Source organism: Lethenteron reissneri, chromosome 4 (assembly GCF_015708825.2).
Source record: "Lethenteron reissneri isolate LAM-NWPU_2019-01 chromosome 4, ASM1570882v1, whole genome shotgun sequence".
NCBI classification, from domain to species: domain Eukaryota; kingdom Metazoa; phylum Chordata; class Hyperoartia; order Petromyzontiformes; family Petromyzontidae; genus Lethenteron; species Lethenteron reissneri.
In genome coordinates this window covers 7,897,535-7,920,140 of record NC_083782.1, presented here as the reverse complement: position 1 = coordinate 7,920,140, position 22,606 = coordinate 7,897,535, and the positions used below count along the sequence as shown (strand labels likewise).

The 22,606-nt window shown below is 56.4% G+C and overlaps 1 protein-coding gene across 3 annotated transcripts in view; it reads right to left on the bottom strand.

Moving 5' to 3' along the window:
- CACHD1 (cache domain containing 1) overlaps positions 1–22,606 on the bottom strand; it is a 58,525-nt gene that overhangs the window by 15,690 nt on the left and 20,229 nt on the right. For all 3 annotated transcript variants that reach the window (XM_061564067.1, XM_061564062.1, XM_061564076.1), the window contains exons 3-15: positions 20,997–21,145; positions 15,277–15,383; positions 12,920–13,046; positions 12,234–12,378; positions 11,542–11,773; positions 9,646–9,807; positions 8,884–9,219; positions 4,460–4,609; positions 2,602–2,725; positions 1,730–1,850; positions 1,210–1,378; positions 756–898; positions 331–512 (exon numbers count right to left, since the gene is read on the bottom strand). In XM_061564067.1, the coding sequence (XP_061420051.1) occupies positions 331–512; positions 756–898; positions 1,210–1,378; positions 1,730–1,850; positions 2,602–2,725; positions 4,460–4,609; positions 8,884–9,219; positions 9,646–9,807; positions 11,542–11,773; positions 12,234–12,378; positions 12,920–13,046; positions 15,277–15,383; positions 20,997–21,145 (2,147 nt within the window). The remainder of the gene's footprint in view (positions 1–330; positions 513–755; positions 899–1,209; positions 1,379–1,729; positions 1,851–2,601; positions 2,726–4,459; positions 4,610–8,883; positions 9,220–9,645; positions 9,808–11,541; positions 11,774–12,233; positions 12,379–12,919; positions 13,047–15,276; positions 15,384–20,996; positions 21,146–22,606) is intronic.

Here is a 22,606-nt window from a genome sequence, read left to right as displayed (position 1 = left end):
AAAAGTTCAACATACGTCCAGTCATAATCAGCGCTCGGCCTTCTAGGTTTGAGAGTTTCTTCCCTGAAGCCTTCGCCTCGACGCACTACTTTTCCTCCTCTACCCCCACCCCCCCACCACCCGCAGGAGTGCGCGGTGAAGGCAAGGTCGCACTCCGAGTTGGGATCAAGTCAGCGGTGGGGAGCTTGGGGGTGAAAAGAATTCTGGACAGTAGGAGCAGCAGGGGGATAAGAAGCGACCCACCCACCCCCCCACTTCCACCTGAACCCCATTTGAAACCTTCCGGATTGCAGAGGGCTTGGCGGGGGGTGTTGGCGGAGTGGGCCGTACCACTGCTGGCGGGAGGGGTGGTAGGCCTTGTCCATGAGCGTGCCGGGGTAGACGCGCAGCACGCCGCTGGGCGTGGCCACGTAGCGCCGCACGATGTAGTTGTGCAGCGAGCTGAGCTCCATCTGCGTGGTCCACTCCTCCGACACGTGGCCCGTGGCCATCACCTCCGCCCGCACCAGCGACTGCGGCGCACGGCGAGCGAGAGGAGCGATCGAGCAAGAAAGCCAACGAGCGAGCGAGGGAGTTGCCGGGCGAGCAAGCGGACAAGTGACCGAGCGAGCAAGCACTGACTGATTATACATTAACAAAGTAATCCAGCTTCTCCGTGTGCGTGCGAGCGAATAAACATGCGAGCGGGAGAGCGAGTGAACGAGCGAGCGATCGAGCGAGTGATCGGGCGAGCGATTGAGCGATCGGCAAGTCACCTTGAGGCCGGGGTTGGCGATGAGCCGCGTGTTGTCGCTCAGGTACGCCATGTAGTGCTCCGCCATGCGCCGCGTCTCCGGCTGGCTCAGGTGCTCAAACGGGTCCGAGAACCCCCCCGCAGACAGCATCACCGTGGGGCTCTCTGCGCCGACGCGCACACACACACACACAGTGCTCACCTCAAACCTCGTGGGGCCTGGCTCATCCCAGAATTTTCCTACTCACACGCGGGACCCTGAGTCTGCTTACCCCCAATTCTCTGTCTCTACTGAATTATGACCCTGGCCATCTCCACGTGGCTCGGTGTCCACGTGCGGCTCGGTGCGTGTGGTTTAGTGTGTGTGGCTCTGTGCTCGCTAACAGCACTTGCCCCAACAGTCTGTTCAGGCTATACGGGGTGGAGATCTTTATCTGTCATTTGCGTGGCTCGGTGCAGGCAAGCGGTCCCCGTACCGAGCGTGGACAGCTGGCGGAAGTGCATGCACAGGTTGGGGGGGCTCAGCAGGTCCACGCGGTGGTAGAGCAGCTTGCCGCCGGGGGGCGCGCCCAGCGACTTGAGGTGCTTGGTGGGCACGGCCGGCTGCACGACGGCGACGCACGCGATGAACGCCGTGTCCTGGACCTGGCGAGGGCCACCGCAAAGCATCGTCACCACGGCGTCACCTCTCCCGCCAACGCTCGCCAGCCACCGCTATGCCGTGTTTTAAATCTCTCGTGTGAAAAAAGATCTTTAAAATGTATTTTCCATTTATTGTATAAAATATTATCAATTAGAGGGCATCGAGTTATCGATGAACACGTTGAGTTTATATTTTTAAGAACTGAAAACGCTGGACTGATGGATTGTTCCATCGCGATATCGAGATAGGCAACGACGATATGGGAAAGCCTTCATCCAGCAGTGGACAGATCACAGCTCGAAGACGGCAACCACGACGACGACAATCACGATGACGATGACGACGACACGTACCAGCTTCCAGGCATAGCTGACGTTGTAGGCGCCCGTCCGGCCCGTGTCGCGCAGTCGGCTGGCGTGCCACGACAGCGAGGCGTTGGCGGGCACGGTGATGGTTTGGCTGCCCAGCGGGAGGCTGCAGCAGGGGTTTGGAGCGCACACACACAGACACACACAGACACACACAGACACACAGACACACACACAGACACACAGACACACACACACAGACACACACACAGACACACACAAACACAAAGACACACACAGACGTGCAGGCACACCGGGGGTCACAGCAGGCAAGGGCAGCGCGGCTCCGGCGTTCGTTTACTGCGCTCGTTTTTATCCAGCAGCGGCTCGACCAACGATTGACCGATTTGTAAACAAGCGATTTTGCAGCGGGGAGAAACCCCACCACGGAATACAAGCGGGTAAAACGCTAAAATGTAATCTGCACGGATGGGTTCGCAACCCCACTTGCTGCACTGCCACGGCATACCAGCCACGTCACCGCCATGCCGGGTTGTATTGCTGCTGCGTGGTTTGCGCTCCTAACCTCCCTGTGATTTTCGCTGTCAGAATCAAGACAACTGCCGCCTCCTATCCGACTGGACGACGCCATCCGAGTGGCCCAGTCGGGGAAGGGTGACGGCAGCAGCAGCAGCTCTTTCCCTTCCCTACGGCAGGGGAGCCAAATCGGCGACGTTTCTGTGGTCACGCCGAAGGTTGGCGAGAGCGAGCCAATGGCCGGCTTCAGGGGCAGCCCGGAAAAAATCTGGCAGAGGCGTGCGGGCTCCCACTCCCCCACCCCCCAACCGAAAGGATGGATATGGCCGAGGTGGGGGGGTGGGGGGCGGATCTAGGCGGCGGGGGGGGGGGGGTGTCACCTGAGCATGTTGTATCGCACGAGCGCGAAGCCGGGCACGTTCTCGTAGTGCAGGACGTCCGTGTGGAGTGGCGGCTCCCTCTGCTGGATGGGCCGCACCAGCGACGGGTGCATCACCGTGTATCCTGCGCGGTGGACACAGCGGCGGTACCGGGTCAGCCTCCGCCCCACCGAGCGAGGAGCCACGCGGCCCCAATCGTCAAGCGGTCAGCAACAAACGGCACCGTGTACACTGCACTGTGGGTTACTCACTGAAGGCCGGAGTCATTCTAAGGCCGTGGTTCTGAACCTTTACTGCAGCCTTGAACCCGTTTGATTGTGAATCGTAATTTTTTTATAATGTTAATAAATACATAGGGTTTGATAAAACTAAGTTGTGCTCACGTGCCCGTGCTGAATTTGTGTTTTGATGATTTACCTTCAAAAAAAATATCTGGCCATGTCTTGCACCCCCAGAAAGGGCATCTTGCACCCCCAGGAGGGGGTGGCGTGCACCTCAGGTAAAGAATCACTGATCAAAGGCAAGGCCCACGGGAGTAGTTCAGGCACTGTTGAGGAACCGATGCAGTGCGTGGTTTGGCGAAGCGAATCACAAAAGCCGCCACCGTCACTGCTCTAACCGCGTGGCAGTGACATCACCACTGCCAGGGTTGCTACATCTGAGAGGTACAACAAACCGGTTAGGAGTTGTTTAAAAATATTAGTTGGCGTTGCTGCGGCATTGGCGTTGGGGCACAAATAACAAAACGCTGACCACGTGCTACGAAGCGGAAGGGCCATTGGTCGATAGTAAACTCTAAGGCCACACGGTGTGATTGACGAAAGTGTTGAGTTTAAAGTTGTTCAAGACAGAGAGAGCAGGGGGACGTGGGAGCATACATAAGTACAGTACAACGATGGATTTGCTGCACTGCCTCTCGAATGCCCGCGACGTGGCCCTGCGGCCTATAACGTTTTACACGGTGGCCACCCAATGATAGCGTTTACAATATCATTGCATTGAGATTTGTGCCCACGAGGCGGTCGAAACGTCAAGGCGTTACGGGGGCAGGGTAGAGAGGTTCAGTCGAACCACTCGGCCCGCCTCGCCACCGTCCCCACACTCCTCTGCGTGACCTATCGAGAGGCGTGCAAAGCAGGCCCCCGCTCAACTTGGAAGCATTTCGCACGCCACTGTGGGTTTGCCAAGCCCACACGTTTAACGAGGCGGTGCCATTCTGGTCGCGTCGAAGAGGTGCGGGGGAAGGCGGGGAGGGGGGGGCGGGGGTCGAGGGTGGAGAGGAAATGAGAGGAAGAGGGAATGGGAGGGGGTGGCGGAGGAAGGGGTTGTTAGGTTTCACGTGACGCGCGGTGTAATTGTTCAAATTTGCCAAATTGGACCACGACACCAGCACACCGTGGCCTACTCTTCTTGCAAACGCCGTCAGGCGGTCCTTGAAGGTGTACTGTGAGTTAAGCGGAAGGAGCGTAGCATCATTATCATTATATTGGCTGTTGGATGGTGGTCGGTTAACGACACATTTAAAAATTTTGATTCAAAGCTTTCGTGACTGCAGGGATTCATATTCTTTGTTTTTTCGGTAAAGTCACGTAGAAGGGAAATAATAAAATAAAATAAATATAAAAAATAACATTTTTTATTAAAATAATATCAATATAATTTTATTATTTCCCTTCTACGTGACTTTACCGAAAGAACCAAGAATATGACACATTTATACTTACACGATCCAACCCGAAACAACCCCTTGTTGTTTCGGGTTGGATATTAGAGTTCCGCACAGCGGCGATCATCAGTGCGGCCGCTTGAGGAGAGGGAATTACAGGTAGCGGCGGCGTGCCACGGTGGTGGCGGTCACCTTTGGTGTTGATGAGGAAGGCGTAGGAGGCCGGGTTGTCCTGGTAGTAGGTGACGTCCTCCAACACGTCCGCCAGTGCCAGGTCGACGCCCACGACGCCCAGCAGCATATTCCCAAAGTAGCACGGCTTGCTGAGCGTCATCACGAGCCCTGCACCGCCGCCACCGTCGCCGCCGCGCACACGGGAGAGATGAGATTCGGTCAACGTAGGGATTCAAGGAGACACGTTTGGGGGGGCCTTGCGTGTCACCGCTGTTGCCAGGGCCCCCACGAGGGGGCGCTCTGGAAGGCGCGACGCGGACCCACACACCACGCTCCGTAACGAATATAAATGCAGTGCAAAGGGTGGGCAGGCACACGTAAAAACAAACCAACTCAACCACGTTCGTTCATTGGATAAAGGTCAAGCTGCAGCCCGGTAATCACCGGCTAGTATTGGAGGAAGGGCCTCCAATGAACACAGGGAGCTCTAGAGAAGCACACTCCAGGAGGGTGTTTGGCCCACTGTTACACTCCGACGGAATTGTCTTGGAAGAGGTGGGATAACCCACACTTTCCTAGACGCCTGGGCCCACGCGGAAGAGTAGACCAAACAGTCTCTCTCCAAGAACTCAATCTCGTGGAGACCCTTCCGCCGGCAGTGGCGTGAGAAAGCACTTGCGGGGCTGTATCTTTATCCACGAGGATCAGGCGTAGCGAATGAAGCGGATTTATATATATGCGTTTAATTTTGCTCAACGTGTCCTCGCGAGAATTGAATCGACGCTGGATTGACGTTTGCACCGCCGACACGAACGTGGACACTTGGTGGAGACGCCAGCAGGTAAGCACTAGTGTGTGTACGCGCGCGTTCCAGCATGCACTGTAGTACGCGTCTTGTTCAAAACAAACAAAAAACACTCGCGACTTAAAACTCCTCATGAAATGTATTCTCTATCACTTTAATTCAAACTATCATTCTTAACGAGGGAACAAAGGGTAGGAAATGAAATTTTAAATGTTAAACAATTTCCAAGAAGTATTATGAAATAAGTAAACGATGGCGAGCGAAGTTTTTATGTTGTTACGTACAACGCTTTGAGATATTTTGATACGAAAGGCGATTTGTAAAGAGAAGATTATTATTTAGAAGACGATCCAAGGGAAAAAAATGTAACGTTGGTGTACAGTTGTGTTGTTATGAGGGACACGTGCAAGAGGAAACGGGCCACGTTTATACAAATGCGTTGCCAAAACCGATCCAACAAAAACCAGAGGTTAACGAACAATTTACAAATTTACAGACACGTTTTGCTCCAACAGCTGCCCGTCAGCTTCCGCGCAGCGAATTAAAACGCTTCTGCGGACAAACTCAATGCCTTACAGACTCCACACGCAACGACGATGTTTGCTTCCTCGTCCATTTATTTGTTTTGTTAACTCTCGTACCTAGAAACACACGGAGGCCTCGCGAACATCCTCCCCACTCATCTTCTTGGTGCTTTCGGTAAAGTCACGTAGAATGGAAATAATAAAATAATACAAATAAAACATAATAAAATAATTCTGTCGAGAAGACAGAGCCTGAATTCAGACGCTGTCTTCTCGACAGACCTGTTCTTCATCCTGAGGACGGCTGCTTGCGTTGTGGCCGAAACGTCGTGAGAATTATTTTAGTATGTTTTATTTTTATTATTTTATTATAATTTTATTATTTCCATTCTACGTGACTTTACCGAAAGAAACAAGAAGATGAATCCCTGCAGTCACGAATGCTTTTAATCGAAAAATCCTCCCCACTTCTAACCATCGCCCCCCTCCATCCCTCCGCAGCAACTCCAGCGCGCAATTCTAAAATTCCCTTTAAAATGTTAATTTTTCTTCCCCCCCTTCCTCTCGTCTCGCGCACACGCAGAGCTTTGATCTCGTTATCGCGGACGAACACGCACAGACCAGCCTGGCTCGGGAATCTACACGAAGGTTAATCAGCTTCCGGAGAGAGACAGAGAGAGAGAGAGAAGAGAGAAGAGAGCCAGAGAGACCGCCGAGGAGAAGCGGCGCGTTGCACGGTCGCCACTTGCGGGCAACGCCGCACGCTCGTAAAAAAAAAAAAAAACCCGAGCTTGGTGAAATGGGGAAAACATATACAAGTGATTTCCTGCTTGAATGAGCAGCGGTGGAGATTTACACATTCCTATGGTGGGGGACGAGTCTATCCAAATGAAAATCGCCGTAGAACTCCCGACAAAGTAGTGGGCTGGGTAAAGCCACCAACCGGGATTTGAACTCTGAACCTACGATTTACTATTTTTATTTTACTAGGTAAGGCCCCACTGAGCTACACAGCTCTTTTTCAGAAGCGACCTGGCCACAAATGATATCTCAACAAAGTGGTTTATCACGTGGACATGTGTAGCAGTAGCCAAATACTTCACAACACGCCAACTCCAAAAATACAGGCGTCAGGGTCGGGATCGTATCCACGACCTCCTGTACACACCAGGCGAGGTAGTTGACATCTCGCCACCGTGGCGCCTACCGACGACCACGACGAGCCGATCGTTCTACCGCTGGGAGCCGAGCGGCTGCACAGTAAAACCAGCCAGCACCGCGTCTCCTCGAGGTGCCGATCGCCGCTGCCACGTGCGTGTCCGTGGATACACGGAGGATGTGTTCCCGAGCGTTAGGCTCATCCGATAAAATCCGAAAACTGGGCCTAGATACCAACCTTTCAGAGGGATCTCCCCTTCACAAGAGCAGCATATTGATCGTCACATGGCTATTATGGCTTTTGGTGGCTCGGCAGAAGTTTACTTTGACCCCAGGGTAGGGGCCCATCCATTTAGGAGGTACGCAAAATTTGGCAAATATTGACCCCTCCCCCCCTCACTGTGCACACGCGTACTTTTGACACCCCCCCCCCACCTGCGTACGTACGCTTGACGCCACCCCCCCCCTCCCCGAATCCTGTAGAACGGCCGATATGTAATCCACGCAGAAACGGATTACTAATATTAACGTGTTTAAGCAAACAGATAGTCCGCCGCCAGACTATCTAACTCATTTGAAGGCCAATGTAGACAAATTATTATCGAGGCTTCACCCTCCCCCCCCCGTTTCCTATGTGTACATTGTCAGTAAACCCCCCCCATACGCAAGCGTACGCATTTGGGTTAACCCCCCCTCCATGCGTACGTACTCAATGGATGGCCCCGTACTCCGTCGAATACGGTACAAAACTGCCGTAGTTTGTTCAGTCCCGGCCACAGCGCTCGCGACTGAAGGGAACAAAAGCGGCGGCTGCTGCCCGCGGATCGCGCTCACGAGCCAGCGTTCGACGAGCATGAACGCTGCTGGAAAGCCGCGTGGAATCAAGGGACGTCATTTTTTGCGTCCATCAACTCGCCGGGTGTTTTACGAGGGATAACCCCCCCGCCCCCACCCAAACCCACCCCCTTAAAAGTTCCGCATCTTATTTACTCTCAGTAAATTCTTCTCGCCAACTTGCAAAACGTCGCACGGATGCGGATCCCCGGATCCGTATTTGTTTTTTAAGAAAAAAAGGAGAAGCAGCCATCCCTTTTAGTCTCGCGTATATTTGTGTTACAAACGCAAGCAAACGGGACAATAACAGGGAGGAGGAGGGATGAGGATGAGGGAGAAAGTGCCCATTTGGCAAACGCATCCCAACCATCCCAGAGGCGCGCGCCGTGCTCTCTCAGGACGGGGGCCAGACCTCGCACGAGCCCGAGAGCATCAGCGGCGGGCAGGGGAGACCCGTGCCGCCACCACCACCTCCCCCCCCCCCACCCACATTTATCACCGCACAGTCCCGACCCGGCACCCTCCTCGCATTTGAACGGCGGCCGCACACGTGGGATACGTTCTGATGAAAACCGACTCGCGACAGCATTGGCTTCCGGTTGCCGAACGAAAAGGTCATAAGGTCGCACGCATTACACACACACAAAGTACTTGACACAAATGAACCACAATACCTTGCGGAGCTCGTCAAGGAGTGTAAACAATCATCGCGTGAAACCTCGCAGCAGCAGCACCTCTACTGCACGCAAAAACCACCATTCGCTACTGGCAGGAGTTAACGGGACAGAGCCAGCAGGTGCCATGGGTCGACTGACTGAAATTACTGTCCAAAGCACCACCTGTGTCCCTTACTACAAAGACAAAGATCCCCCGTATAGCCTGTAACAGACTGTTGGGGCAAGTGCTATTAGCGAGCAGCACCTATGAAGGCCGGAACGGCACACGAGGGGGGGTGGGGTTTACCAACACCACGCCCGGCCGCCGTTGTCTCCTCGGCGGCGATGTTGACACATCGCACCGGGTACTCATTTGAGGCCGAGTCGACCCAGGGGAAGGCCCCCGAGAAACCGGTTCGGACGGTCGTCACCGGTACGAGACGCTGTGCCCGCGGTCGTCCTCACCGTCGCCCACGTCGTCCCGTCGCGGCAGGCTGACGACGGCGCGGTCCACCATGCGGTTGGGGAGGTTCGTGTAGAACCTGCCCACTGTCGTCTCCAGGTTACTCAGCGGGTTGAGCACCATCATGGTGCCCTTGGGCGCGGGGGCGAGTGGGGGGCCCCAGGCCGCCGCCGGGAGGGGCGGCGCCGCCGGTGGCCCCGAGAAAGAGGCCTGCGGGAACAGCGCGGCGCGGGGGCGGTCGTCGAAGGGCGGGCGATCCGCCGGGATGCCGTGCTTCCCCGAGTTCTGCTCGGCCAGGTCGCGCAGGAAGGCCAGCTCGCGGAGCCCCATCGTCGCTTCTGCCAAACGTGGACGACGACGACAACAATAACATAATCAACATAAAAAAAAATACAGTACCAAGTGGGGATAATGCCATCGGCGAGTGAGATGCAGTTGAATTCAGACAGTGTAAGCAATCCACATTGCCTTGCATTGCACACAACCCTTGTGGGCCACACGTTCTGGGGAAGGGGCCTCATCCAGCAGTGGATTGACATGTATACCACGTACAAGTGTATGTAGGCTGAACTAGTTTCGCACCATTCGGCAGTACAAACGCTGGAGTCACGCAAAACAAACGAGGGGCGGGCATGAGGAGAGCCCAGGATGAAGAGCCCCTCGCAAACACAAACACCAGGGAGGGGGCGGCACTTGAGATGAGGCCCTTCGCGTCGCCGTGGTAACCGTGGGGGCAGGGCGAGGGGGGGGCGTCGCGCCTGTACCGTTCATGAGCGCGTAGGTGAGGATCATGACGGAGTTGTTGAGGGCGGCGTTCTCGGTCGCGACCACCGCCAGCGTCTGCCGCTTTTCGTCGTCGCCCGGCGACGCTCCCGTCACCCCCGGCGACAGGTACACGATCACCATGTCCACCACCTCTGCCGTTGCTAAGGGCGACGTGAAGGGACACCACACCGGCGTTAAATTTAGTTGCCAACGAAACACGAGCGCCAAAAACAAATCGCCAACAAAGTGATTTATTTTGATTTAAAGCTTTCGTGACTGCAGGGATTCATATTCTTGGTTCTTTCGGTAAAGTCACGTAGAAGGGAAATAATAAAATAATATAAATATAAAACAATAAAAATTCTCACGACGTTTCGACTGCAACACAAGCAACCATCAATCAGGTGTGAAATCCACAGCAAGAAAATTTTCTTGCTGTGGATTTGACACCTGATAATTTTTTTTTTGCTGTGGATTTCACACCTGATGATGGTTGCTTGTGTTGCAGTCGAAACGTCGTGAGAATTTTTATTGTTTTATATTTATATTATTTTATTATTTCCCTTCTACGTGACTTTACCGAAAGAACCAAGAATATAAAGTGATTTATTTTAAATTTTTAGTCGACGATGGCTGCGAGTGGACCAGTTGCAGGCCTATGCCACGGGCAGCAGTGGGCACTGCGGCAATATACCCTTTGCTGCACTGTACTTCTACGCTCCCACGTCTATGCTCCCTGCCTCCATCAACAAACGCCGAGCAGCGAGGCCGGTTCAGAAATTCGTCACCGATGTTGGCCTTGAGCGGGAATCGAACTCGGGTCGCTGAGTTTCATCGCGCAGCGTGCTAACCGCTGCGCCACCGCTCCCGTGAGTGGCACGCGCACACACAAGACACGCGTGCGCACACGCTACATAATTGCAACGCGGAGCGTCTGCGAATCATGCCGATGGAAGAAGACGCCGTGTCACGCAGTTTACTTTTCGCCGGCTCTGCTAAGCGATCATTTCCCGAGCGTGTCTCCAGCTGCGAGGCGGTGCGCCCTGTGGCACTCTCCAGCGCCCCCGACGCCAGTGGCAGCGGGGGCCCCGTCATTATCTTAAAAGCTAAGAGCCCGTCTTTGAAACGCAAAATAAATACATAAATTGCGAGCACCGTTTAATGCGCGCTGCTTTTAAGCCCTAGAGCTGGGGATCTACCCAAGAGGCACAGTACTAGGTGACGGGTTCGAACCGAGTTGCACGAAGAGGAATTTTAAGAGTCTGCTTTTACGATCGGTGCTCGAGCGGTGAATTCTGTTCTGCGAGCGTTCGTTGCGTTCGATTAGCGTCGCCGGTGGCCGAGTGGCCCACCGGGCTCGGACCGCGGAGATGGCCCAGCTGGTTTCACATCCCGGTTGTCACACCACTGTGATGAAACCATAGGGAAATGATTGGCTCAGCCTGGGCCACCAATAACTGCACACAAAAAAACCAACATGTGGATTTTTTTTTTCTCCCATTTCATTTGCAAAAATTCCAGCTTTGAGAATTAAAACACATTTAGTTGACTGCCGTGTGACCAACCAGTGCTCTGGGCTCTTCATTCACCAACCAGTGAAGAAGTACTCTCAATGAACTGTAATGGCCGACATGGCTTGGAGAGCCTTCATCCAGCAGCTGAGTGATCATGGCTGATGACAGTCGTAAAAATTAAAATCTTTGCATTTACGTGGCGCTGAAATGTCTTTGCAACTCAATATACCTCGCATCACATCTCCAAAAAGGGCACCCCTGGCGGCAGCCGTCTCTGTGCAGCCACAAGTCCGCCAGTGGGGGCGATGAGTGCGGCGAGTGTGGCGAGTGCGGTGAGCGAGTGTGGGGTGCAATCCCGAACGAGTCGCGGTCATCACGGACCCTGGTGGTGCCGCCCCCCACGCGTCCGTCCCAGCTCCCGCGTGGCCGCCAGCAGCTGGAAGGCGCGGCGGAAGCCCAGTGCATGCTGGGTAGGCGCGTCCGTGGGCCTCGCCGCGGCGACGAACGCCGCCATCTTGCGCCTCGTCTCCGCGGTGACGGGCGACAGTAGCGTGCGGTAGCAGGAGTCGAGCGGGCAGGCCTTGGCCGCGTCCGACACTGCGAGCACGCCGAGCTGTGCGGGCGACACACGCCGAGTGAGACGAGAGCGCACGCCCCCCCGAGGCTCTGCCGACGGAAAAGGGGCAACGCCTCGATGCGGCTCGCTTGAGAAAAACAAAACCACCACTTTGACTTGTTTCTGACGAATCTTCTTCCAGCGAAGGATAACAGACATCGACGGGCCGAGTGAGTGAGCGAGCAACTGGGTGAGCTACCGAGCGAGCGACTAAGCACTTGAGTAACTAGGCTCGCGAGCGAGTAAGCGAGTTAACGAGTGAGCGAGCGAATGAATGAGAGGGTGAGTAATTGAGCTTGTGAGTGTGTGACCAAGCACCTGAATAATTGAGCTCATGACCGAGCAAGCAAGCATGTGAGGATCGAGCAAGCGAACGACTGGGTGAGTGAGCTGGTGAGCGAGTGAGCTTGCGAGTGTGTGAGTGAGCTGGTGAGTAAGCGAGCGAGCGTGGCGTTGCCTTGTCGTGGTGGTTGAGGGCGGAGATGACGGTGGTGGCGGCGTCGCGAGCGATCCTCAGCTGGGCCTCCGTGGTCCAGGCGCCGACGTCCAGGAGGATGACGACGTGCTTCGACTGGGGCCGCACCGTCGCCACGTACACCGGCCTGCAGCGCCGCAACGGTCACAACCGCCGCGACCGTCACCACAATCGCCGTCACAAAGTCAACAACCGACAAACCTTCGTCACAACCGTCGCAATCGCGACGAGCGACAGAAAGGGAGGAACGCGCAGATTGGAGGCCGCACGCAGGCGACCGACGTGACATTCCAACCGTTGAGAAACGCGAGCGGGGCCTTGGCAGGAGTTGTCGCGGCCAGAAGGGACGCTGGCCGATGGTCGGGGATAGAGACGGAGTGGCAGCGGAAGAACGGAGCGCAACGCGAGCGGCTCGCCCCACAAAAGCGTCAAGCGGCCACCCACAAACAGCACCAAGGTGTAATTGACAATTAAAAAATAAATCTAATCGGTTTGTGTAAACGAGCGAGGTTATTTAAACGAGCTTGGGGAAATTGGACAATGGCAGCGGCGCGAGGCATCGCGAGGCGGCGACGGTTCGCGAAAGGCCTTCATCCAGCAGCGGATTGACCACGGCCGATGGTCGACGGCGGTGACGAGGCCGGTGTCGTGCCGCAGGGTTCCCGTACCGGCTGCGGTGCTCGTAGTTCCCCTTGCAGGAGAAGCGGTGAGCGGGGAACACGGTGAAGACGCCCTCCTCCGAGCTGTAGTACTGCCACTTGACACTCGGGTTCACCTTGAGGTTGTCCACCAGCACTGCGGGCAACACGTCCACCCGCCAGGTTCACCACTACCGCCACAACCGCCAGCCGTGTCACAACCGCCACCTCTGTCACCTCCGTCACATCCAGCATATCCACTATCGTAACCACCACCTCTTTGTTGAGGTCAAGTTAAGAATGAACAAGCCGGCAAGGCAGCCCAACAGAGGCGAGCCTCTGCTGCGTTGGAGACACGCGGTCCGGTTGACACGCTGAGGGCGTCGTTGTGAACAGCCAAGTGGCTCTCTCTAAACTCCTCCTTGAGTTGTGAATAACAGCCCCCCTCAAACGCTCACGGAGAACGTGCGAGAATCCCAGGTTTTATCGGCTGGGTAAAAAAACTAAAGAAAGAAAAAAAACGAAAGAAAGAAAAAATAAACTAGGACGATGATCGTAAGGAAGAATAATCCCAATGCGCAGCGCCAAGCCGGCCATTAAAAATTTAAGCAGGAGACTTAATAATAATGATGAAGAGAACGCCCGCCCATGGCTGCGGGAACACACAGCGGCACCCCCCCCCCACCCACCACGCCCCCCTTCCCAAAACCTCAAAGCGTTTGGCAAATTAAGAAACATTTCGGCGGCGGTGAATTTAATCGGAGCCATTGGTCACGATTCAAATCTGCGCTCCACGGTCTTCGAGTAAAACCCCGGGATGAACGCCACGACGGGCCCCCACGCAATTAACTCCGCTTCAGGTGCAACAGGCTCGCTCAATTAAGAGCAATTTTTGTGGCGGCGTCGCCGTCGGTTTGGAGATCGGCTCCGTTAATTACGTACAAAAACCCACCACAGTGGCTGCCGTCGCCGTCACTGCCGTCGTTGACAGCAACCTCCGGTAATTTGCGAGGGGGGCGGCACGAGACAGTCACGCTCCGCGAGCCGCGCCACGCTCTTCTCTCTCCCCACGCGTGACGGCACTCGTTAATTATTGACGCCCCGCCATGGCAGCCGTCCCCATCGTACCACATGAGCCGCTCGACAGCATGGCTCGCCCGCCCGCCCGCTCGCCCGCCCGCTCGCCCGCCCGCCCGCCCGCACACCCGCCCGCTCTTCGTTAACTCGGTGCTTCGCTCGGATTAGCAGCGACGTGTTTCATGAACGATAGCGGTTGGCCTGGTGGGGAATGGAGTGGGGGGGGGGGGGGGGCTTTGACAAATGAACCGTGTTTCACAAACGGGCATAGTAGGGGGTGGCGATTTGTTCAAACGATCTTATGGATCTTTTGAACGAATTTGGCCACTGCGAACCTTGTGACGCGGCCGGTCGACCGCACCACGGCCCTGGTGCGGTCGCCGCGCTGTTCAAGCGGCCGGCTGGGCCCGACAGCAAGTAACAGCGCGTGCAGTTAGCGAGCGAGCGGCCTTACATTGTTTATTTAAACCTTTTCCCCAATTTATCCACCCCCGAAAGGCGCCATCGGCATCACGTCACGAGATGGAAGAGTCCGTTCGTAAATGTCGCACAACAGCTCGACCCTCCGTGTTTGGCGAGCGGCCCACGGAAGCGGATACCACGGAGCTGCCGTCAAGTGACCTCCAGTCCACACAGTTGGGGGGCAGCACTTTCCACACCCAGTAGCAGACAGTAACGTTCGTTGCATGACGGCGAAACCAATATATTTCACGCTCAGTGCTGGGGTTTTGCCACATTAAGTGCAGAACCAATTTAATGCGAGTTTTTTTTTGTGTGATCAAGCCGAGATCATCAACTCACTTTGCTTGAGAACCCGGTTTAATGACAGGCGGCTGTAACCTGGATCTGAACCCAGGGCCTAGGTGGTACCGGCTCAGCTCTCCGACCTCTGACCTATCCGACCACAATGACAATGACTGTACCACAATCCGAAGGATTCGAACCCCGAGATCTCAGCTGTTCCGTTCTTGCGTATTTCAGCAATCGGTCCAGGAGCTCAATGCCAATGTTGGGGTCTGCTGGCCACGAGGAGGTGGCTTCAGGAGAGAGTTCGTGTTGTTCCTCCTCCTCCCCCTCCTCCGTTGAAGGAGCGTAGTCTGTAGCGGTTTACCGCGTGGCCCAGCGATGCTGGCTCAGCACTCTGACCACCGGGCCATGTGGCCACGTCAGGCGAGCGGCATGTTGTTTTAGAGACGTGCGCGGTGGCCTCGAGAGAGGCAAACGGCACCACCAAACAACAGGGTGCCGCAAAAGGTGGATCGGCAAAAAGCCCTGCGGAGGCGGCGCACGCACGTGACCCCGCGTGGTACCTGGGTTGAAGTCCCGGCCGGGGTTGAACACGCGGCTGTTCACGGTGCTGGAGAGGCGGTCGCAGCTCATCGCCTTGGACACGTTGCTGTTGAAGTTACCGTCGTACCTGGACGCACACGTGGGACACGCACAACAGGTAAAGATCCCTCGCGTAGCCAATCACAGGCTGCTTGGGGGTCAAAGTGCGGTTATCGAGCACCTATGAAGGCCGGAATGGTACACGAGGGGGTGGGGTGGCCAGCACCACGCCCAACCGCCTTTGTCTCCCCCAGTGGCGATGTTTACGCACCGCACCAGGTACTCATTTGAGGCCGAGTCGACCTCGGGGGAGGCCCAGGATCGGTTCAGATAATTGTCACTGGTGTTGGCCGTGAGCAGGGAATCAAACTCGGGTCGCCAGGTTCGTAGCGCAGCACGCTAACCGCTACCCACTGGGACACATGCACACACGTGTACACACACACACACACACGTGCTGGCTGGTTCGCATCCCATGCTGCGAGTTTCATGACTGCACCTCACCACACCAGTTATTGCAGTTGAGTGAAGGTGGGGAGGGAGTGTAGGAGTACAGCACAACAATTTTTCCACGCATTGCTCTGCCGCCCACCGTTCACGCGAGCGACTGCGTTTTCCCCAGCCCGTCTGCGTCCGGATGGCCAAGCGTGGCGCGTGCAGGGAATTGCATGGGGCTGCACCTATACCTTGAGCATTAATTTTCATCATAGAGCTCAGGATAACATCAAGGACGTCCGCCAGCAAACGCTACTCCGCCAAGCAGCGGCCGCAGAGATGGGGCCCCGGCAGCGAGAGAGATAGAGGGGGAGAGAATCGTTTATATTTCTCCCACCCCACACCCCAAAACAACAGCGCGGAGAGCTTTCGTAAGCCGCTCAAGTGGAGCAGCGTGCTGGACAAGGAAGATGGCCGCGTAACTCGAGCACCTGACGGAAAATGCGAGCAGGCAGCGAGCCAAGAAACCTCCCCACCTCCCCCACTCCAACCCCCCCCGCCTCCTGCTGTACACAGACTCTGGCGGCATGCTCGGACCCCCACAGGCAGCAGGATATGAACCAGGGGTCACACGTGTTTGCCAGGGGTTTCTGAACTATTTTTTTTTTGCTCAACTGGTAGAAGCGCACTTTGACGCAAGTACGGTCGGTTCAAAAGTGCCCCTCCCCCCCGACTCCACTCAAAAGTTTGCTTTTCGCTCCTCCAAGGATCAGCGCTCGACAAGGGGATGGGTCAGACGCGATCTCTCATGGCCAGAGGTCGCAAACGGGTTTTGATTCCTTACCCATACCCGGCCGCACCAGGGTCGCAAATGGGTACCCGTACCCGGCCGGGTACGGGTACCCGTTCCCTACCCGTACCCGTACCCTACCCGAAATGAGTGACAAACGGTTACTCACCAGTGACTCACGGCCTACCAGTACCCGTACCCGTACCCGGCCGCACCAGGGTCGCAAACGGCTACCCGTACCCGTACCCGGCTGGGTACGGGTAGCCGGGTATCGGGTAGGGTACGGGTATCGGGTACCCGGTTTCGACCTCTGCTCACGGCCTTCCGTGGAGGAGTCGGGGCGGCGCGGGACGCCAAACGGAAAAACTCTCGCGCGTCTCGTCCTCACGAAACACAACAACGACAACGCTCCTGGACACTCAAACCGCGGCACTCTCGCTCACCACCACCGACTGCGGGTTGCCACAGCGACCGGTTCTGCAGCGGTCTGCTGCAGAACCGCTCACGTGACCCCAGGTGACCTGGGGATCTTGGCACTGCGCCAGTGAAAGCTAGTGGTTTCCTCATAACGGCGAGACAAAAAAAGTGAGCCGTGAAAAAACGAAACTTTAACGAAGGTGGGACAAACGCACGATCCTCGGGAGTTGTTATCCCCACGCAACGCTGTGGGGTTTTTCTGTGGGTCCTCCCGATTCCTCGCACGTGGAGCCAAACTCTCCCATGTTTGTTTGTTCTAGTACAGAGTTAGACTTATGGCCTTAATTCTAAGTTGTCTTGTGGTTGTTGTTGTTGTTTGACTTGCATCCCACTGGGATTTTTGCACACAGCGTTGGTGTGCGGTGTTTTTCTGCAATATTTTGCTGTCTTTTCTTGGATTTTCTGTTTGCACTTAGTCACATATTTACTTTAAGATGTTTTTTGTTCATCTTTTTGTTTTTTGTTTGTTGCGGTTGCACCCGATTCAAGAGCCTAATGGCTCACAGGGCTATATACCTAATAAATTGAACTTGAGTGGAACGGAGACTCGGGGAGGGGGGAGAGGCTTTCCCAGACGAACAAACGGGACTCTGCTGGGCCCCGAAACGGAATCCCTAATATCTCGCCATCCCCGCGGGCTCTCTCCGGGACCTGGTTCGTCTCACCATCATTTCCAGACCTCGGGTTTATGATTAAGTATATACTTTTTAAAGCGCGTTTAATTTTTGTTATTTTTGCGGGGAAGGAGGGAAGGACACGAGCCCGCGCAGCAGCTGGTGGCAGTGCGAGTGGCCAAGTGGAATCGGTGAGGGAGAAGGGGTGGTGGGGTGAGAGATGGAGCCACAGTGGGGCTAGGAGCAGCCCAAATCAGGGATGGACATTGACCCACACCACCCCCCGTCGCTTGTCAGTGGCAACGAGCTGCAGCGTGCTGTTCGGACATCGTCATGATGTCCGACGTTTCGCTCCAGGAACTGGAACCGAGAGGGGCTCACCTTTCTCCCTCGAGTGCAATCGGCATCCGGAGCTGGCAGTGGCTAGCCGCAGCGTAAATGCCGAAGGATAACGAGAGCCGCTCTAGTTCAGCGCTCTTGACGAAGCTGGCGGCGCGTGGAGCGAAACGTCGGACATCGTGCCAAACGGCACGCGGCGCGAAACCGAAAACAAGAAACGCGCCGGGAGAGCCGTACAGCGGCGCGACCGCGAAAGCCCCCCGCGGTAAACGCAGGGAGCATCGTTAAATAAATACCAAAAAATAACAGTCTGTGCTTTTTCACCATTAAGCAAGAATACACACTGCTGAACTCCACGGAAAAAAAAAAGTAACCTCGTCTGGCAAAACCGTAACCTCGTCTGGCAAAACCTCAAACTTAATAAACGTCGTGAAAGCATAAAAAAAAATTCGCTCTTCGTTCCCCCCCCCCACCACCGATCCTGTGCTTCCCAAAGCCCGAAAATCCAAACTGTCAAGGAGCGTAAGAGAATCCTCACGAAATGTAATTTGCCCGGAGTCTTGCCGGCGAGACTCACCGGGGAGGAGCGATGCTTCTGCACGCTCCGTGGGGACGCTGGGTTAGTGTGTCAGCACGCTAGGCTCGCGAACCCGGCGCGGACGTTGAAACGTTGAGGTGAGTTTCTTAAACCCCCCCCACACCCCCCCCCCCCACACCGTGGTAATATCACCTCTCCCCGAGGATAAAGGTAAAGATGCAGCCTCGCAACTGCTGGCTTGTGCCACTATTGGAGGAAGGGGCCTCCCCAATAAAGACAGGGACCTCTAAGAGGGTATTTGGCTCAATCTTCGACGCTGGCCAGACGTCCTGGAAGAGGCGGGGGGGGGGGGGGAAGCCACACTTTGCAAGACGTCTGGGCGAGCGAGGAAGAGTAGACAGAGCACCCCCTCACTCTCTCTCTCTCTCTCGTGGAGACCCTTACCGGCAGCAAGCACTTGCAGGGCTGCAATTTGATTCCACTCACGAATCGGTTACTCTTTCGCCCCGTGGCGAGCGACAGCGCACCCTCCAGCGGCGGCACGGTTCAAGGGAGCCAATTTACACAGCGGCGACTCCGAAACGCGCACGCGTCGAGCGAGTCCACGCGTGCGCGGTTCGGCTTGGGAGTCGGAGTGACCGACGGGCCGATGCGTCGCGTGCACCCCCTGGCAAGCGACGCATCGGTCCTTCGTGGCAAGCCCAAGGGCGAGCGCCCTATTCCGCCGCTCGGCGGTTTACAGGCGTGGGAAGATGCCTTCATCCAGCAGTGGATTGACAAGGCTGCAACACCGCATGCGTCCCCACTTTGGGCCTTCATCGTAAAAACCAGCGACGTCTCCCGAGACTCCTCTCGGCCGGCGCTACCCTTCACTTGTTTTACTACTTCTTCCACATCCACCGCTCGCTGGCGCGGAGGAGGATTGTTTGTTTGGAAGATAAATGATGAACGCTCGAGTAGGCGGAACAAAAACCCGAAGAGCCTGTCGAGTGAGGCCCCCCCCCCCGCCCGCACCCTGCCCACCCACACTTCCCCCTCCACCACCCGGTACTCCGGTTGTTTGCTCTGTGGCCAAATTCCCGAGCCCACAGGAGGTGATGTCACCACCAAACATCAGCGACGGAGGGGGGTGGTGGTGGCGGCTTTATCCTCCCACCGCGTGCCACCTCGTGCCAGGCCCGCAAGCCTAAGCGGTTGCTCCGCCGTCCAGCTCTGCGGTGCCGCGCGCCGATCTCGACCCAGTCGTCGTACTGGGAGGTGGGGGAGGGGGGCGGACACGATGGGGCTCTGCTCCGTGGCAGCGAGCGAGCGTGGCCCTCGAGGAGAGCCGGCGAGTGCAGGGGGCGATTGGGAGGCTCGGTGGGACCAGGGGCGAAACCCAAAACGGGCAGAGACAAATTTGCCATCGCACCTCCACCGCCGCCACCACCGCAACTGTGCGAGCCGGCGCCAACCGCCACCACGGTGGTCTCATCGGGTTGCTCCGAACACCGGGGAGCTGCTTCCCCATTTCTGGCAGCCAGCGGGCCGGCAAGCGGGGGCGGAACGTCGGACGCCGCGCCGACATCCGCACAACATTAGGTACTCCCCGAAAAAAAAAACGCCAGAGAGCCATACAACCGTGTAACCATCAAAACCTACGCGCTTCTAACTCCCAAACAGTTTGCTCTTCCCGAAGCTTGCCGGGTGCGAGTGGAGGGTGGGCGGCGGGTGAGCGGCGAGTGAGTGGAGGGTGAGCGGAGAGTGAGCGGCGAGTGAGCGGAGGATGAGCGGAGTGTAAGCGGAGTGTGAGCGGAGTGTGAGCGGAGGGTGAGCGGCGGGTGAGCGGCAGGTGAGTGGAGTGTAAGCGAAGTGTAAGCAGAGGGCGAGCGGCGGGTGAGTGGAGGGTGAGTAGCGGGTGAGCAGCGGGTGAGTGGAGTGTAAGCGGAGTGTAAGCGGAGTGTGAGCGGAGTGTAAGCGGTGGGTGAGTGGAGTGTAAGCCGCTTTCGTCCCGCGGCTATTGCACTGTTAGAGGAAGTGGTGAACAATTATAATGAAACGATCTCTCGCTCAATACCGAGATGTCGCAGACACAGAGGCGGCTCTTGCTGCTCTCGCACAGCGAGACGACCCCTCGGGCGAAGATGGCAAAGATCCTCGGAAGGCGGGGCTGGCGCTGGTTGAGGGGGGCGGTCGGGGTAGCTGGAGCAGACGAAGGAATTTTTGCTGAAAGTTACCGGCTGTGCGGGCCTCGGTAGTGATTAAACCCCGGGGATGATTTTCCTCCCCTTAAAGGTTGTTCGATTTGGGAGGCCAGGAGGCGATTCGAGAATCGGTTCGCTCTACGGATGCGTTGTGGTCCACGCGCCGGATGGCCTGCTGCATTGTGGGATTGCGAGAGGTGGCAGCGGTGGCTTGGGGAGGCCTGCATCCAGCAGTGGATTGATAATGGCCCATGAAGATGAACACGGTGCACAGTGAGCAAGTGAGCGAGCGAGTGAGCGTGCTTGTGAGCGTGCGTGCCCTCACGTGAGCATGGAGGCCGGGAGGTTGCAGCAGTCTTGCGACGTGGTGAGCGGTGAGCTCAGGTGAGCAGTGTAGGCCGCCTCCACCACCTGCTTGTTGCGGCTCACCACGTCCATGTAGCGCGAGAACTTCTCACGCAGACGTTTGGCGAGCTACGGAGGCGAGCCGGGAGAGAGGCAGATTTTAGTAGTCACAGGGGCGGCCCGGGCGTGGAGAAGAGACGGTCTGCTGTGGCAAAAGTAAGTAGCAGGAGTTTGAGTTTCTTTTTTATTTGTTACACAGACGGTCCCGTTTAGGCAGTAGGCCGGATATTTTACACGGGAAATCTGTGGTGCCTCCTTCACACATCTGTCCCTCCGCATAAACATTTGAAAAATTTATTTTCACACCTCCCACCAGCCACACGGTGCCTTTGGGGAGATTGCATCATTCCAGATGCAATGGTTTCAATACAGGCAAACTCTGGAGCCTCTCTGGACATTCAGCGTCTCTCATCCAGAGTCCCGCCTGCTTGAACCAATGCTGGTGATGAATTGCCAAATGTTTATAGCCATTGTCCCTTCTCCGTAAGATCCGAGTCTCCTAGTGCAAAGCAAAACTGAATAACGCGCAACGCAAACCGCAAACTAATCGTGAGCGTCGTGGGAGGCAGCAGAGGGGGTGAGTGGGGGGGTGGGTCCCGTTTGTGCTTGCATTGAGAAGGAGAGAGGGAACGTCACAGGGGGTGTCACGAGTTCAAATAATAAAAGAAACCCATCATGGCAAGGGCCAATCTCGGCCGCCGTAAAGTTTCCCTTGGGGAAGTTGGCGAAGAGCGGCGCAAACGCTCTCATCGGGGCAAAGGGGAGGCGGGCCGGGGATCCACCGCCACTGGCCATCAGCGCCCAACAGATGGCCGCCACAAGTTGGCATTCTTGTGCTGCTGATGGTGGCTCTTACCCGGGACACCTCCCCCCCACCCCCCCCCCCCCTACTCAGCGGTGAGGAGGACGAGCTCTCTCGCCCGCGCGTTGCAGCCCGGGGGCGCTCGTTAGGGTCGCCCGATACGACGCTGCTAAGGAAATATTTATTTTCGTAACGGATGATGCGACAAAACAGCTAGCTTTTCCATCCGTCCGTGCAGGTCCAGTAGTTCTTCGCTCAACGCGGGCATTTTTTGAGAGACTCATCTACCGCGACTTGAAGCCACAAAGGCAATGAGCAACGCGAATTCGAAATGCAGCCCCAGCGGCGCGAGAAAGCGGCGTCGCGAACAACAGTCACATCGTGACGAACGAAAACTGGAACGGGGCCGCGTCACCAGAAACGGCGCTGGGCAGACACCGGCCTCGTCAACTGGAACGGGGCGAGCGGCAAACGGCGCTCGGGACGGGAGGAAGTGCGTACTTTGGATCAGAATGTGCTTTCTGGAGAAAGTCGTGGGTGGGGGGTATATGTGGGCGGGGGGGGGGGGGGGTATATGTGGGGGGGGGGGGGGGCTGTAGGGAAAGCTGAGCTCTCAGTTACATTAATCAGCTGTGGCGGACGGGCGTAATTATTGCGCGCAAGGGGCCGACGGGGGCTGTGTGCGATCGCTACGCAGACGGCACGGCCGTGGTGGCGGTGGCGCCGGT